This window comes from Spermophilus citellus (assembly GCF_964194105.1).
Source record: "Spermophilus citellus genome assembly, chromosome: 3".
In the NCBI taxonomy this organism is placed as follows: domain Eukaryota; kingdom Metazoa; phylum Chordata; class Mammalia; order Rodentia; family Sciuridae; genus Spermophilus; species Spermophilus citellus.
The window spans coordinates 145,295,203-145,314,390 of record NC_138184.1 but is presented as its reverse complement, the minus strand read 5'-3'; the positions used below and the strand labels follow the sequence as shown (position 1 = coordinate 145,314,390).

Sequence of the window (19,188 nt, the reverse complement as noted above, 5' to 3'; positions counted from 1 at the left end):
TGGCTTTTGGGATCCCCGGCACTCTATGGTTTTGATTTTTTCTTCGGAATTCTTTTTCTTGAAAATATTTTCCCCTTAACTCAAAAATTAGTAACTGGTTTTGAAGGTTTTGAATTCTTTTATACATGGTATCTCCAAGCATTTAGATAACATTCTGGATGTGCCCAGAATGATGCTGGAGAATAATACCAAATTCTCTTATTCTATATACTGTACTGTGTTGGGTATTATGCCATCTTGTACTCATAAAAATATCATACTATGCCTAATGAAGATAGAGAATCTCAAGGGAATTCAGATTTTTTTATAGAATGATCATGAGATTTCTTAGTAGATTTTGAGTAAATGCTGTATTTATACTAATAATATAGAATGGTATCATAAATACACAGATCTATATTGTTGCTGATGTGGTGACTATAAAGGTTCCACAGAGGTGTGAACACAGAACATTACACTTTAAAATTGCCAAAAGTGATACAAATTTTAATCAGCTTTTTTTTCAAAATAGTTAGATTTCATAAACCTGATTCTATAATTAAATTATGGCATACTTGAGGACAGGTGCTTTACCCACCATCATAGCATCTATACTATACCTTATACATAGTAACATAGATTAGGAAAAAAAAAACAGCAGTGATGGTCAAGGACAGTGTGGATGGAAAAACAACAAAAAAAACCTGTTTTATCCATAATTATTGGGATTTATGTCCTTGAACTAATTCTTTAACTCAGCACACTGATTTAGAATAAGGCACCAAGATAAATCACAGTGCAGGATCAAGGATTAGTGAAAGTTCATTCTGTCTGGAGCATCAAGGGTTTGAGCAGCAGACTGGAATTTGGCCTGGCCAGTGAGTTTGAACTTGGTCCACTTGGGATTGGGGATCCAAAAAAGTTACTGAACAAAGGATTAATATTAACATGCTATATATTCTAATATCAATCTCTTGGTAGTGTGTAGAATGGATCAGGTTTGGTTGGAGAAAGAGAAATAGATACAGCCTCAGGAAGTGGGGAGAGCACTCAGGAACACTTGTAATGATCCAGGTGAGAATTCAATAAACTTGAGTGAATGGAGATCCAGAGATGGATGATATCTTAGAAGCAGGATCAGTAATAACTGGTAACTGATTTGACTAGGGGAAGTGAGGTGACCAAGGAAGGAGTCAGGATGTGTTTAAGGTTCTTTAAATTTTTTTTTTTTTAATCTGGAATGACTACTGATTCTATTAACAGAAATAGAAAATAAAGTAGAAAGCTATATTTGTAAGGAAGATGGTGAGCCTGATCTTAAATATGAGTATGACATGATAGAATATAGTTACTTGAAATGAGGCCAGAGCTCAGAGGAGAGGCCCAATGTGAAGATGAGATATGGTCAGTATGCCATCTTCCTAGTGTCTTTTTAACATATGTGCCAGTGCATGTTTACTTGATGGCTAAGAACGAGGTGATTCTTACCAAATTTCTATTGAGAGACAATAAACTATTGGTTAAGTGAACTTGACCTCCAGAGTCAGAATGCCTAGGTTGGAATTCCAACTCTGCCCTTTCCCAGTTTATGACTCTATGTAAGTTGAGTCTTTCTGTGCCTCAGTTTTCTTACCTGTAAAACATAAATAGTAATAGTACTGATACCATAAAGTATATAAATTATTAAGTGAGATAATACTTAGGAAAGTACCTGGCACATACGGCACATACTAAGGGTTAACCCTTACCATTAAAATTATCATCATATTATCTGATGTTCTTTTGATGAGCTAGCTTCCCAGTGAAGGTCTTCTTCTTTGCTCTAATGTATGCATCTACATATAGTGGTACTTGAAGGTATAAAGTTGCCCAGAGAAAGAACGTATAAAAAGAGAAAGAGCTTTCCAAATTCAAAATCTTCATCACATTAAATCACATCGTAATAAACGGTATTTGATGTATGTGTGAAATCTCACGTCATTGTACACATGAGCCTCACTTTAAAAATTCAGTGCAGGTCTTTCAAAGTGTCAAGTATACACACGGGGCTGTGATTCTGTCCTACAAGGTCTTGCCTTTCCTGGCTCCAGCATCCCTTCCCAATCTCAGTTTAACCTCTCTCTGCCTCACAGCTATGCCATCTGTCTGTGTCCTGAACACTCCAGCACTGTCCAGCCTTGGTGCCCTGACACTTGGTGTTCTCTATGCCTGAAAAGAATTTGCTTTTTTTTTTTTTTTTTTTTTTTTTTGCATTGAAATGTCACCTCTTCCCTGACTGCAGAATATAAAATGGTCACTCCTTCACCCATCATCCTCTTATCTTCCCTCACAGCACTTTCTACAATCTGTAATTATCTTAGTAGAGACCACATCTGCCTTTTTCATGCTTAAACTCCCAACACCAAGAACAGATTCTGGCATGCTTTCGATAAATATTCATTGGATGAATGAAATACATAATAATAAGAATGTCTGATGTGAAGAATAATAAGAACCTAAGGCAAAATAGAAACAAAAAGTTTCATTAAAGAAATAAAGAATATACTGGAAAATGAATAATTTGAAATAATCAGAATCAGTAAGCATTAGGAAATCTAACATGCTGAGATGTTTATGTACAAATATTATACGTACCAAGAAAACAAATGGGAAAGGCAACAGGAGGACCAAAGGGGTGGCCAGAAAGGCTAAATTTCCAGAGATCAAGGTGAGATGCAGGACTAGTGATTGGGGGCGTACTGGTGACGTCTGCAGGAGCTGGTTTAGTTAGGAATCAGGACAGAAAACCAAACTACCAGGGGTTAGTGAGTGAGCAGGAAAAGAGAGGAGACAGGGCACAAAGAGAGCTCCCAAGACTGTGTGTGCTAAAAAAAGCAGAGTGAGGTTGTAGTTCTGTGAACTGTGATCACGAAAGTGGAAAGAGGTCCGGACAAGCAGGTAGGGGATTCAGGATCTGGTTCAAAGACAGCTTGAGAATGCCACTCGGACTCTGCAACTTAATCTCCTCGTTCGTCTATGAGAAAACATTTTCTAGCCCATCTCAACTTCTGGATAAGGAACAAAGGGGCCAATAGATAATAAGTAGCTATAAGGAGCTGTCGTTTCCTTATAAGAATTCTAATGAAGTTCTAAGAAAGAGGAACAGATCTATGAAATAATGTTTTCTTTGAAACAAAATCAAGGTAAAATTTCACTTAGGCTTAATTAAGTTAGATTGGATTTTTTCCCACTTTGTTGAAAGCTTTGCACCACTCAACTGAGTACTTGTGAGGCCAGATATGAAGAGTGCTTATATTTATCACTGACATTTTGTTGAACTTGTCCATTCTTATTAATCTTTGCTTTAAAGTAAGCAGCCAAGTACTCTTAGGAAGTTGATATTCCCAGCTGACCTATCTGCAAAAATAGTGAAGCTTGATACTCTCCTGCTGCAGTCTGTCTTTAGAGATGTATGTATTCGCGCCCGGGTGTGTGTGCACATACGCACACGCGCTTGTGTATCTAGGACCTAAAAAAGCAATTAAATTTTTGTGAAGCTACCACAAATTTTATCTTATTCTGTCTTCCAAAAACATGCAGGAGTTAAAAGAAAAAGTCAGCTATGATTTGTTTATTCTGCTTGGGAGGCAAATCATATCTGCAGAATGAAGACTCCAGCTAAAACGTCTGATATGAAGGTAGTGAGAAGCTGGGCCTTTGAACTAATTGTTGAGGTTTCTTGGTGGCAAATGATATTAAGTTTTGTTCTGACACAAAACCTGCAGTGTGGATATCTGACCTTTTGGCACAGTGTTAGGATTGAAGAATATAAGGTTCACAAGAAAAATCTTAATAGTCCAGCTCCATTAGTGTAATTTTTCTTCTTGCTTTATAAATGTCAACATTTTTGTCTGACTAGTGGGTGACATTTGTTAACCTTCTGCTTCAGATGTTTCAATACATATTCTGATTCTCCAAGCAATATAAATATATGTACCTGAAAATTTAGAATTCAGACAATAAATAATCCAAACCATCAATAATTTCTAGTGAATCTATTGGGTTCTTTAAAAAAGCAAGTCTGATCCTTTTTTGGTAGGGTCCTTTTCTCTTGGTAAAGTTTCTATTTCCTTCTTTTCTCTCTTTACACATTCTTAGTGCACTTACAGTTGCTTTCCAGATTGCTCTCTCATATCCAGTTCTTGGGTGATTAATTCTCCCATTTGGCTTATTCATCACTGTAACCCCCCTAAATACAGTTGAAAGCACAATGCCAAAAGTTTTTATCTGTACTATTTTCATTCTCTTTCAGAACTACACATTTTGACATTTCCACTGCATTTCTTTTTCTTTTAGCTCATGAGCTATTTAGGAGTTTACTTTTTAGCCTCCAAACATAGGGATATTGAGGTATTTTTAATTTTCTTAATAGAGTTGTCTCATAATGAAATTTCATTGTAAAGAATATAGTCTGTATGATAAAGGTTCACTGAAATTTGCTAGGATTTGTGATTTATGTGCCATCAGTTTCCATGATTATTCTAATGTATACTGAAAGAACAGAAATTCTCCACTATTTATAAGACTGATATTATATGTTTTTAAATATATTAGACCAAGGTCACTAATTTTGTGGTTAAAATCTTCCATATTTTTACTAATGCTTTGCTTCCTTGGTCTACCAGGCTCTAAAAATGGTATGTTAAAATTTCCTACTATGACTGAGGATTTGTCAAATTTGTTTTCAAGTCTTTGTATTATTGATTTAAAGCTTATTTTTATATTACTGATTTAAAGCTTATTATTTTACAGTTATTATGTAGTATTTTATAATCTTACCATTGCTATGTCTTAAAGTACAGGATTGCTATAGTAGCTTTCTATAGAAAGGATTGTCTGAAATATTTATTTCCCTTTCCTTGCTTTGAAAATTTCTATGTGGTTTTTATTTCAGGTCTAACTGCTCTAGGAAGAGTACTTTTAGATTTAAAAAAAAATGCCCAATGTGATAATTTCTTTTAATAGATTGATTTAATCAAGTTATATGTATTATAATTACTTTTTATAGTAAGTCTTATATTTTTATCATATTTTCTCTTTGCTCCTTTATTTCCCATCCCCTGCCTTCTTTGGGGTTAAAAAATTCTTATGTAGACACTTTTAATATCCCTTCTATTGCTTTGGGTAACTTAAAATTGCATTTTTAGTTCTATTTTTAAGTTGTGAATTTTTAAAATGTAATTCCTACTTCTAAATTTCCCAACAAGGACAAAAGCTACTACTCATTTCTTCTTTTCTCCTTCCTCCTAAATAGGACAGTACTTTGGAAGCTTTTATTACCTATGCCTCCATCTTATTCTATGTAACTTTTTAATTGTTGGCTGAATTGAGTTAAAATCAGGCTCATTTAGAAATAAGCAATAGATGAAGTTACTGACTCACTTTACCTGTTTGTATGTTTACTACTGTTTCTTGCACCTGTCTTCTGTGTTTACTCTTCTGGCTGAAACACATAGTAAGGGGTGGAGCTGGGATTCAAAATGATGTACATTTCCCTGCTAAGTCCTTGCTCTAGATCTATGACCTACTAGTCACAGACAGAGTGAAAGGTATTCTGGGTGTATGGGTGGGGGAAGTAGAGGTAAGACGGAGTGGAGAGGAAGAGGGAAGTGGATGATGGCTTGAAAGAAAGTGCGATGACTATAAGACACAGGCTAGTTTTGAAACTATCTGCTGGAGCACAGGATTCCTATGCCAGAGAAGCAAAACAGCAAATTCATGAGACATGAATACAGTATGTATACATAAGATATAAATAATCATGAAGAATTAGAGGTAGTAAGTCAAGAAATGGGCCAGAAAGGGGTAGCGACACCCTTTCCAGGCCTGTGTAAGGATGGTGAAGTAGATACAAAGCCTGGCACATAGTAAGTGCTCAGGAAAATTTATGAACTAAAGGAAATTAAAGCAAGAAAGAAAAGAAGGATGGAAACAGAAAAAGGTGAAGAAAATAAGTGAATGAGAAAAGACAAAGTAATAAGAAAGTAGGAAGAAAATCAAAGGAAAAAATTTTTAAAAGGGCAGAAGAAAGTAAATACAAAGAAAGATATCATTTTGCTTTAAAATTTGTGTTTATGTATTTGTATATTTTAATAGGCAAAAGAAAAAAGACAAAGATTCATATCATACAGTTAGCAATGTTTACTTGGGTAAGGGCAACTTCCATTTTTTTTCTTTTATGCTCATCAGCAATATTTAGTTTTTTTCTGGTATGTACAGGTTTAAAATCTAAAAACAGGTATGTAGAGACAACTGTTTTTAAATACAGACATATTTTTAAATATAGACATGTACATATCTAAAAATCAAGACTTGACAATAACAAAAAAGACATGAACATAGAGTCATAAACAAGTAGCTTCTGTGGCTTGCAAAGTCCACTCAGGTGTGTGACCCTCTTCACAGAGCAGCCTCTGTGACTCCCAGGCCACCTCCAAGGGCAGAGGACCACCTCGAGTGAACTGAAGAGCTAGTCTCTTCAGTTCCCATAAAGAGTTTCAGTTCTTCTATAGCCACCTGCCAAATCCCAGGTAGCCCTGGACTTTCTTAGCCTTGTATTCCCCCAGGATGCCTGATTCCCTTTATTTTACCTCATTTTTTATGTTTTTGGTATCGGGGACTGAACTCAGGGTCACTAGACCACTGAGCCACATTCCTAGCCCTATTTTGTATTTTACTAAGAGATAGGGTCTCATTGAGTTGCCTGGCACCTCGCTTTTGCTGAGGCTGGCTTTGAACTCGAGATCCTCCTGCCACAGCCTCCCTAGGCACTGGGATTACAGACGAGTGCCACCACACCTGGCCTGATTCCCTTTAGTTAAGGTCCAGTCCTTTGTCCACACGTGGGTCTTTCCCCGTCAGCCTCAAAAAATCAACCCTATCCTAATAGTATACACCAAGTATCCAAACACCTACCATGTCAAAATAAATAAATAAATAAACAAACAAACCAAAGAAAGAAAGTTGTTTTCATCCTTCACAGACAGTAGCTTGTAAGAATAGAGAAAATGCTTCCCTACTTTTCTTTTTGTTTGCCTTTGTGGCCACCTTGGATTTTTCTCACTTCCCTAAGACAGACAGAACTTCAACACTGTCCTGAAGGAAATGGTGACAGGTAGGTCCAGCTGCTCTTTTATGACCTAGAAACATTCTATGTAAACTTTGTTTTAAGTATGTAAGAAAACCTACATTATATCCATAAAATGAATAAACTCTTATCTGGAGCTTGGGTTATGAATCTGTATAACTCAAGATATATGGATTAAAATGCAATAAACAAAAAGTTTCACAACCTCAGCCCTACTGACATTTTGGGTCAGATAATTCTTTGTTTATTATAGCTGCATCCCTGGCCTCTATCCACTAGATGTTTATAACGCAGGTGCAAGCACACACAAACATACCCTAGTTGGAACTATCAAAAATGTCTTCAAACATTGTCAAATGTATCCTGGGAGCCAAAATCTTCCCTGGGTAAGGACTACAGCTTGCAAAATGGGTCATTTTATCTCTCTACCAATGGAAATATGTATTTTTCATGCATACAGGTTTTTTTGAGTTTTAGAATGTATTAATATCATCTCTTGTAATGAAAAGAATTTTGTTTGCCATGCCAGTGGCAAAGTAGAGAAAAGCTATGTGACAAGCAAAATCATATTCTGAAATAGGTAACATAAATAACACTAAAAACACAGCTACATTCGGCAAAGATAAAAATATAAACATAGTATATGCATGCATTGACCCTTAGGTTATGAATATTTTCCCTATTTTTAAAATAACTTCAGATAACCCTCAGCAGAGTTTGGAACTGAAACTATCCAAAAGTTTTACTCCAAACTAGTTATACATTTGGGAAAAAATATTTACCATACTTACCATACTTTATCCATATCTGGATACAATATCACCATAATAACTATAATTCAGTACCATTGTTTGAGAAAAAATGCTGGCAGGATACCTGTATTAACAATATTAAAATGTTGAATATATGTGTTTCTGTGAAGGTTAACTGACAATTTCCATTGTATCCCAAAAAAGGAATGAGAAAAACTGGTGAAGTTAGAACCCACTATCATAACAATGTTAATACCGGATACCAGATGCCTATTACCTTGACATCTACTTGGTAATGTGAATGATAATTATTCAGGAGGAAAATAAAGCTAAAATATATTTTGAGGCTTTGTAACCATTCTGATTAAATTTGCATTTGTGCCCACCTGCTGGAAATTACTTCAAATTTAAGTTACCCAAACACTATTATTTTTCATGTACATATAATAGTTTCATTGAAAAAAAGCTATAGCTGCATTTTACTTTTTATTCCATTTTAGATACATATGACTGGACTGAATATATTTAAGTGTAATTGAATAACCAAAGGATAAAAACATTCTTTTCTAGCTCAGATAGTTCAATCTGTCATTGCAATAAAAAAATGAATTCACACTTAAAAAAATAGGTTAATGGAATAGAAATTTGTCTTCCTGCTTTCTGCTGCCCTCTCTCCTCCAGCCCACTGTGCCAGAAGACATTTCAAGTGCAATTCCCCTGAAAACTGTAGATTTAATAGGCTAATGGGTGGTTACTACTCTTGTTACCAGGATGATTCTATTCCACCTCTATCTAGAAAAATCTTTTTGTTGGTGGTGTTTCTACACAATTACCTGCCATTAAAGTGTATGTGTTGTAGTGGTGGCAGGGGGCGGGGGAAATCCAGTGACACAGTCACTAGAAGAACAAGCTGGACTGATTTCTGTAACAATTTCCCAAGTATTTCTTCCCATTTTCAGAATTAAAAATCAGACAAAAATGCTTGTCTATAGTTTTGATGAAAAAATGAGCAATAAATTGTGAAATACTAAGCCAAATGAACTCATTACTGTGTTACAAAATAATTTAACACACACCAATATATTAGCTGTGCAATCAAAAATATAGTGATATCACAATATATACAAACCCAATTGACTTATGCTAATAAGTACTAAAACCTAAAAGATGCCAAAGCATTGGGGTCTTTGAAGAAAAGCCAAATACCTTCACCACTCCCCAGAAATACCATTTCCTCAACCCTTCTGCCATATATATAAATTCCCTAAGCACAAAGAAATCCAGAATTTATTTTTATTCTTTTATGAAGTTAGTTAAAAATTAATGAACAAGAAATTAAAGTGAAGGTGCTGTAATAAAGTTAGAATATTCTAACTGAAAAACAATTACAATGAAACTATTTACACTCCCATGGAATTATAGACATTTTTCAAGGGATATTTTGCAATACAATTTTTTAAACAATGTTTTCTTCTTCTTACTCTTGAGACTTAAACACTGAAGGTTTACTTCATTTTTTTAAAAATATACTTATTAAAGTAAGATTTGACTTTCCCAGAAAAAGAGCTTTATCATTTAAAGTAGCATGTTGACTGCTTAGATTTTTCTTCCAATACATCTGTAGGCCTCGTCTTTCAACTAAGAGGATAAGTTTTCAATAATATGAAATTGACAGAAAATTGTGTTGAAATGGTAGTAGTATTTAATTCTGGGAACTGAACTAGTGAGACTTCACAGACACATAGATCTTTGTACAGAACTGGAAAAATATCAACAGTTTGTCCATGGGCTCCATGCTTTTCTATTTTTACAGTTCTTATCACCTTTGCCTCAAAATTAAATTAAAACTTCACAGAAATGAAAGCAGTAAGTTCAATTCTTATCCTGAAAGAATTTTTTTAATTAAAAAAAGTTACTTTCCTAGTTGTAGATACTTAAATAAACAAAAACTCTTAACTGTGAAATAACTTTAGGGGCTTCCCTACAAAAAAATCCCCTCTGTAGCGGCTGGCTCAGGCTTGACAAACTCGCTGAATTGTGCAGATGTTGAAGTGGCTCTGGGTTACACTGGGGAAGAAACAAGCACCAGGCATTCCACAGCTGCCTCCAAGAGCTCCCTTCCCAGGGGCACAGTTGCAGGCTCTATCAAGCTCAATCACTTTGTACAGCAACTGGGGATCCCAGCCAGGGGCAAAGAAATCCCAGAGCAGCTTAAATTTCCCCCAGTACCACAGCAAGAAGTAACACTACTTAGAGTAACCAGTTATTTCCAACAATTATGTGGCCTTAGGCCAAAAAAGAATGAGAAAGAACAGCTGTTGTTAGAGAAGATGTTTCATAGTTTTATATTTCAAGCTACTTAGAGATCTTCCTAGGTCTTTAGGAAAAAAAAAAACTATGAATAGTTGATCTTTATTCTTGATGGATTTTTTTTCTTCAGGTAGTAGGGAGAGAATAGTCAAGTTGAAGAATCATAGAATTTTACAGTTAATTCAATAATTATAACAGTGACCATAGGCTTTAAAGGGATGGAATGTATATGACAGTAATATCATGTTCGAAAGTACTATACTCTTCCATTTTACCTATCTCATGAGTTCTCTCAAATATTTTGAAGACTAAAATAACTATTAATGAAATTGTGTGACTAAATATAAACAGCCAAAGAATATTCTTTGCTACATAAGGTAACTGATGCCATGGCAGATGTCATTTCCTTAGGATGACCAGAAAGGGAGAGCTATAATGAAAAGCTCCACCAAATATAGAAATATTCAAGCACTGTGCTAAATTACACTTACGCCTCCCAATGATATTATCCCCATTTTATAGATGAAGAAATTAACTTATAAGATCATTGAACCAATAAATGATACAGCCCAGAATTTAAATTTTTTTACTCTAAAGTCCATGATCTTGTTATTAGGATTTTACTGACTGTGTTGCAATGCCACTTGTACGTTAATTCAGAACATCTTAAGTAATTTTCAAATCAATTTAAAAGGTGTATATCATGTCATTCAATTGTTCTAGTCAAGAGAAAAATAGCTTCTCTACATGAGATATTAGTTAAATCTCACCTTTTGCTTATGATCCCTTTTTCTTCTCTACTACTGACTTTTCAATGGTCAGAAAAAGGCATTTCAACTTAGAGGGTTAATGCTAATAAATTCCCCAAATGTTGTTATATCCTAATAATCCTAAATTTCAGATGCCTATCTTTTCTGTTTTGGTTGATTCTCAAAATCGTAAGTGGATTAGCCAATAGGTCATTCTGTGTCACGCAACAGATACTGAGGCATCTGAACACTAACTACACCAGGCCTGAGAATTTACAGTAAGAAACCTTTCATTTCATATTGATGCTAAAATATCAGTAAAGAAGACTCAAAAGGCCTGTGTTTATAGCTCATCAGCATTCCTCCAAAACAATGGAGCACACAACAGCAAGGAGGAAGAAGAGGCAGAAGTTGACGACATATGGGGTGTGCATGGAACTTCTGGTTAATGGAAGTTCCAAGATGTATAAATAAAAAATGATGTGTGAGTCGGTGGAAAAAACTGTAAGGCAAGTCAATTTTTTAATTAAAAAATTATGTAGCATAAACAATGCTAATGAGCCAAAAGTCCCAAGAGATTAGGACTGTATCTGCTTCATTTTAATGTTCCATTCACTTTTTGTAATCGAACATCCACTCGCTTGAAATACCTCAAGCAGAACCCTTTATGTAAAATAAGGTTTTGAAGATTTTCTTTGTCCTTGTTCCTAATAGCTCACCATTTTCTACTCAAGTGTCAACTTGATGACAAATTACACACACACACACACACACACACACACACACACATACACACACACGCATGTGCAAAAAGAGCCCAAATATCTTAAATGAATCACCAGATAATAAATACCTGGAAGTTCCTCATAAATTTCATCGTCTATTGGTTGCCCACTTGTTGGTGGGTTGCTGATTGGTAGAGCATGCTCAACGTCATCATATAATTCTCCTTTTTCATCATAGTCCTCAGGAATAATATCAGATTCCATATCTAAAAAATGTTTCACGAAGCAAATTTTAAAGGGATGCAAAAGAGGCTTTATAAATTAAATTTCCTAAATAAACACAATCCTAAAAAGTGACAGTAATATTTTATGCATACTCTTCTTCATTTAAAACATTTTTCAATTGATCATTTTGTACATATGTGATTTTAAAGTTGCCAACTGGCACTTATGGAAAAGATGCTTTTATATATCTAAAGCAAATAGTCTATATATTAAACCAGTCATGTTCCCTTTATCATTCTCATTGAAGTCAATAAGCTTTTGCATATGAAAACCAAAACTACTCAGTTTTTTAGTATTTTAAGACCAGGATTACATGTTCAATTGATGCTCTTACCTTGTAATACAAATTTCAGCTGCTGTACCCATTCCTCAGCATCTTTGGGAGAAGCTGCTGTAAACTAATAAAAGAACAAACAATAAGAACACAAATCACCACCGCAGAAATGAAAAGTATGTCGCATTCTTATCATTTCTTTAAGACCATTAGTAATTCTTTTCATGTCTAGTGGTACTTTTCTTGCAAGGATGCTTCTTATAATGTACAGTTAATTTTGACAAATTTACGTAATTGAAGCAGAGGATGATGGATTTGAAACTCTGATCAGCAGCTGGCAGCTGTGCAGGAAAAAAAGCTGCTTCTCTTCATCAATGTCAAAGACAGAACTGATGAACAAAATTTGCCCTTGACAATTAGAAGACACCCATGAATTTCTTTAGACTGCTGGGTATAGTTTTCTTAAAAATGTTCTTGTCAGATTCCAACACACTACCTGACAACTTAATTAACTGGCTTTCAACTGCAATCTCAGATATTTAAAACTTATTAAACATACATTCCATATTGATGCCTAGCTGATAGCTCTTGAATTGCAGAGCTGATACGTGTCTTTATCTTCATTTTCTCCCACACCCCTAAGCAATACAATATGCATTACCACTCTAATATTTTTCCTTTGATAATTTCACTCTTTCTGCTATGTAATTCTTTTAGGAAATCATGGAGCTCTATTAAAATAGATATAAAATGCTACATGTAAAGCAATTGATAAATTATATATTCACTTCATCCTTTTCAAGAAGATATCACTTGAAGTAATCTGAATTTTTTAAAAATGTATTTTCTCTTATATGAATGTCCAATGTACAAAAACCAGTATTTTTTGTATTATTACTAACATGTCAGTGAGTGCTGTTTTAACAAACTGTTAATGTCTCTATAAATGAAACCAGAACATCTTATCAACTTAATTTCAAGGCAACATAAAAACTCCAACCTGATAGATCCGTTTATCAGGAGCAGAGATTTCAAAGCAGCAATCTTTCTTTGCATCCTTCCTAAGGGTGTTATTCATTCTGACATCATAGCCATCTATTGCAAATTCACCTTTCTGTTGTTTGTCTGTTGAAGATAAAACCACAGTTAGAATTTCACTTACTACAGCAAATATAAATGTTTAGTCAATTTTCTTTTATGTAGATTTTCTTTGTCAATTCTTAGAAAAGAGCAATTTTGGTCATATTGTTTTAGTAATGTAATGCTTAAATAACATTTCTACATATCATTTTTAATTCTAAAATACAGATATACTGGAGACAGTTGCATCTAAAAAGGATATCTATGGGAACCAGGGATTGTGGTCTTGTTCATGAAGTGTGGATATAAGACCCTTGTATATAGGGAATATATAAAAACTAGAACTTAGAACTTGCTAGACAAACCCACTACCGACTCTGGCTCTTTCAGATTTAGAAAGTCAATGGAAAACTTGTCTAGTTGAAACTTTCTGGGTTTCATTAACCATTACCTCCTGTTACCAACCCCTTCCCACCATCATCATCAAAACAAAATATATTTTCTTAAAAAACAAAACTTGGTACAAATGTAGCTCTAAATTTTAAATGCAAAGCAAAACAAAACTAATTACAAAAAAAGCTATAATGTGAAAACAAAATAGTTGGCTGGAGAAGGGTGGAAAAGTTTATAAGTCATAACAAAAATTGAGATTTATTAACCAGTCAATGCTAAACTAGTAGAAGCACAATTTAATCTAATGATAAATATTGGAAGAAAAGATGGCTGGAACTTTGTTCAGATATTATTTTAAAGACAAAATAGAAATGCAACAAAGAGTTTAGTACTCTAAAAATGAGAATAAAATTAGCTTTCCTACCTTACTTGGTTATACCATTTTGATAGAAAAGCTGTATAGTTCTAGGTTATTTCTCAGATTAACACATGGTACTCAAAATATGAGTAGGGGACAAACTGTCTATTGAACTAGGCTCTGAGAAAATAGAGAATGATCTCATAACATGGGATAAAGGGGTCTCTCAGCTCAGTGCATCAAGGATGGAAATATATATATATGTGTGTGTGTGTGTGTGTGTGTGTGTGTGTGTGTGTGTGTATCTCCTTTCCTTAAATAAACTAATTTAATTCCTGAAGTAACATATTTTAAAAGATCATGAAGAGCCTATCATATTCAAACTGTTGAATAAAAAGAAATATGATTTAGAAATTCTTGACTTAAATCTGGACAATCTAATTGTATTTAGTCATAATTTATATATCTGAAAGTCTAAAAAATTCAATTCAAAAATTTGAAGTTTGTCTACAATTAACTCTTTGAAGTTCACAAACTATACTTTTAAATTATAGCATTTCTTGAAGTGCATTTTCTGAGGTATTGATATGTTTCTATGATCAGGAAAGTTTGGGGAGATTTTTGCTGAATTAAACAAAGTTAAAAAGTTTTGTGGGGGGTGAGTTCAGATTAGATCAACATGTCCAATTGGGATCTTTAGTAGATTTACATACTGACTGAATTTCTAAGAAAAATGTTTAGTATGCACCATTTCCAAAAATCATTCATCTATGGAACCCTTTTTAACAGAATATTTTATGGATCCAGTATGCCCAAAGTCTACTCTGCAAAATATTTAACCAGAGAAACATTGAGGGGAAAATATTAAAATAATAAATTGTTAAGAATGGTTGGTTCTAAAATTCTCTTTTAAAAACTAACTAAAGCATTCATTCTCTCATTCAACAAATTTATAGTAAGCACTTTAAACAAGCCAGGTAGCATTATAACACTTTATCAGACATTTTTTACCTTCCCACTGAAATAGACACACACACACACACACACACACACTCTCTCTCTCTCTCTCTCTCTCTCTCTCTCTCTCTCCCCCTCCCTCCCTCCCTCAACAAATAGTCAATGATCCACTAGACTGCAAAAGAAATTTAATTTCCATTACAAAAATGAAAATAATCTGAGGTAATATATCAAAACCATCCAGGACAATTTTGAAAGATTCCTTTATGCCCACCCACCCCACCCCACCCCACTCCACCAAGAAAAAGTGTTTTCAAGGAGCAGATATGGAGCAAGTCACTCTCCCCTCTGCCACACAAAGGTTCAATCTCTTCAGTTGCTAGGCCCATCTGATCTAAAGCCTGTGCTTTTTTCCTCTACTTTAGGTCTAAAATTCTTATCAGTGTAACACATGAAAGTGGAAATGCATAAGGAGTGGTAGTCTACATTTGGATACGTAAAGCTGGTTCTACAAAGACTGAGTTTAGAAAAGCCACGGGGAACAGGAGACCTTCCTGCACTAGATTTTTTAGGAAGCAATAAAATCAGGTGACCCTGATTTATACTAGCAGATACACCTTATACAAAATTCCCAGGAACACATTATAGGGCCATGCAGCAGATCTTCCATTAAAGTCTAAGAGGAGAACCAGAGAGAGACCATGAATGCTATTTATTATAAACATTACATATTATTCAGATAGGCCATTGTCCCAGGATAGGTAAAAGAAGAAAAACAAACTAGCAGACAGGTGTCAGAAAGATATAATACAAAAAAATGTAAGATTTTGAGATGTAGAAATTATAAATAAAGTAGGAGAATCAAAGTAAACTTTAGCCATTGTTTAACATGTTTGTTTCTTTTTGGGTTTTTTGTTTGTTTTTTATTTTACAGTACAATGCATTTTGACATACTGTACACAAATGGAGCACAATTCTCATTCCTCTGGCTGTGCATGGTGCAGAGTCACTCCAGTAGTGTAATCACACATGTATATAAGGTAATAATGTCTGTCTCATTCTACTGTCCTTCCCATCCCCACAGCCCTATCCCTCCCCTCACTTGCTTTACATCTTTTATAAAAGAAAAAATTCACATACAAGTTACAAAAGAGATAAAAGATGAAGTGACATAACATAAACAAAAAGGGCTGAGACAGGTAGAGATTGAAGTGAAGTCAGCAAAGCAAGGGAAAAACTATATAAAGGAATTGGAAAATGCAGTAGATAAATAAATGATGTATTAGAAGTGGAGTGATAAAAAGTAAAATTGACATTGCTGAAAACCAGATCATGTATACCTTGAAAAGCTCACTTAGCCTATAGGAAAACAAGTAAAAGAGGATAGGGAGAAAAGGTAATACGATAGACATAGAGGACTGACAAAAATACAACATAAAGAAAAAGAGTGTTCTGGAAGATGAGTAACAAAACAGTGCCAATAATCAGACGTAACAGAAGAAAACTTCATTCTGCCAAAGACAGACCCAAGTCTGCAGAACTAAAGATGATGTTGTTTAACCAAGTGAAAGTAATAAAAAAGAAACTAATACTTAAGCCTACTTGCTTGATTGGGGATAAAGAATCATATGAACAGCCAAGTGGGGTAGGGTGTGGGACCAGAAAGGTTAAACAGAAGGAAATTCCTAACTCTTCCTCAATAGATTTGTAAAAGCATAATCATAAAGTAGCTTAGAGAGTCAAGGGTCCTATGTTTTTTCTCATATGTGTAAGGTAGAGAGGAAAAAGGACAAGAAAAATGGGGGAGGGAATCTCATTAAAATAAAAGGGAGATCAGTAGAGTAGAAGAAAGAGGCAGGAAGGGAGTGAAAGGGGAAGTACTGGGGAATGAGATTGGCCAAATTATACTGTTATAGCATATGCATGTATGAATACAAAGCAAAAAATCCCACCATTATGTATAATTATATTGCACCAATAAAACTATGAAAAAAGCATACAGTGTGCAAATGTGAAAAAATAAAAATAAAAAAAATAAAGTAGCCATATTTCCCATTAGTCAACATGGTACAAGAAGTTCAAGGCATAAAATGGGAGACATGGCTATAATAAGACCTGCTCTTCTCCCTCACATCAGCTTCACTTCTGGGCAGAGAAAACTTCAACATTATATGATTATCCACAAAAATTTATATATACAGGTTAGTTCCAAGGGATTTTCTGAGATTGTTTCAAGAACATCTGTTGATTTGACACAGATTGTTAAAACCAGTTAAATGCCAACTGAATAGGAAAGAAGGTATCTAGGTTCATTTACCTATAACTGTGAAATACTAATAAAATAATTTATCTTAGTGAACTTCACACACAGCAGAAGCTTATTCCCTTAAGTGCCAAAACTTTTAAAAGTTTTAGTCATTGTGATGGAAGTCTTTCTAAAATATATACTTCCTTAGCTTCTCAAAAAATGTGTTTTAAATGTAATTGAATGTTTCCTTGACAATCTAGCAGTATCATTTTGAGTATTAGTTTTTATAGTATGCTATAACACACTGATGTCTGCCAGATGTTTGAGCTGTTGGCCCCCCTATTAAATTTTCCTTGGCTTGTACTTCACATTTCAACCTTGCCTCTATCCTTTTGCTCAAGCTCAATGTCTACAGAGCTGGAGGCTGCCAGGAGAAACTAGAATGAAATCCATTACGTCAGTAACTTAATTTTACATAATTCTAATTCAGTATGTTCCAAGGTAAAACCAGTTGGCTCCAATCTCCTCCAAAACATAATACACGAGGCTATTGACAAAAGATTTCCTTCTACTTGTCCACTGTCTTTTAGGTTTACAACTGCATTCTGGATTTTTTAAGCTTCCAAAAAGACAACACACATTTACCAAGCTCCTTTCATATGTCAGGATCTTAATATAATACATCTCATATGTGCCTTGTGACAGAAGGTATATATTATATCCCAAACACTGATGGGAAAACAAACCTTAACTTAACCAACTTATAGTCACACAAATGGTTAAGTGGTAAAAACTAGGACTCTAAGCAACTATGATACTAACCATTTCACATGGTTTTCTAGAGAGGTGTTTCCCAAAGTATATTTCAAGAAATCACTTATTTTGAATGCCTGCTAAAAATGCAGAAAGGGCTACCACTCTGCACTTGCTATACAGGAATCTCTAAGAGTGGATACAAGAAACCAAATTTTAGCAAGCATTCCAGGTGATTTTGATACTAAGATGTGAAAAAACACTGTCTTAGACAGAATACATGATTTATGAAGTCACCATAAAGAAAATAAGTATTATCTTACATTTCTTCCTATAACTTGGGTCAAACTTTCTCAGCTTCCTTCATGGGCTCCTCTACCTTTTCCTGTTTCTTAAACAGCCATGATGGGTTATGTTCTAAATCCTGCTCTTTTCTCACTTTACAGAGCTCCCTGGGCAATCACATTTAGTTCTGAGGATTAAATTCCTATCAACATGGCTGTGACTCATAATTCTCTATATTTAGTACAGTTTCAAGACTATATATCCAAAACTTCATCTATGAGCTATATGTTTCCTCTTCTGAATGTCCTTCAGATGCAATGAACAGAACACACTCAAAAGGAAGATCATATCTCCATTCCCAACACTTGTGATCCCCAATTCCTATGATATTTCTTGTAGTTTCCATCTCAATAATGAATACTTCCTTTAACTCAAGCCCCCAAACAGGAAAACTGAGTACCATTTTTTATTTCCCCCTTTCCTTCACCAGGTTCCCCTATGCTCCCCCAAATACCCACTGCCACCTACCAAAATCCAATTAGTGCTATTTTTTCTTACAAATATACTTGCTTTTTCCCTTCTTCATTGGCCCTTAGAAGATATGCTTAGAACAACCACTCTCATTTCATTTTAAATACATCAACTAATTAAATAATTCTAAATCTTTATGACCCTTATAAGTCATATGTATTTATCAACTGGGACTCCCTAGCACCCAATCTTTCCTGTTTTTGTCCTGAGATTATTGGGTATGGGGCCTAGATTCCTGCCACAGTAGCGGGAGAGTGGCAGATCTTCTCTGTTCCAGCTCAGCAAGCAGATGCTCCAGCCTGGAACCTCAAACTAAAGAGAGTAACAAACCAATCAAGAACATTCGGAATCCATTCTGGTGGCAAAGATACTTGCCAACTAGT

General features: G+C 34.7%; 1 protein-coding gene across 2 annotated transcripts in view; it reads right to left on the bottom strand.

Moving 5' to 3' along the window:
* SKAP2 (src kinase associated phosphoprotein 2) overlaps window positions 1–19,188 on the bottom strand; it is a 184,064-nt gene that overhangs the window by 48,943 nt on the left and 115,933 nt on the right. For both annotated transcript variants that reach the window (XM_081285685.1, XM_081285686.1), the window contains exons 7-9: window positions 13,201–13,325; window positions 12,261–12,324; window positions 11,770–11,907 (exon numbers count right to left, since the gene is read on the bottom strand). In XM_081285685.1, the coding sequence (XP_081141811.1) occupies window positions 11,770–11,907; window positions 12,261–12,324; window positions 13,201–13,325 (327 nt within the window). The remainder of the gene's footprint in view (window positions 1–11,769; window positions 11,908–12,260; window positions 12,325–13,200; window positions 13,326–19,188) is intronic.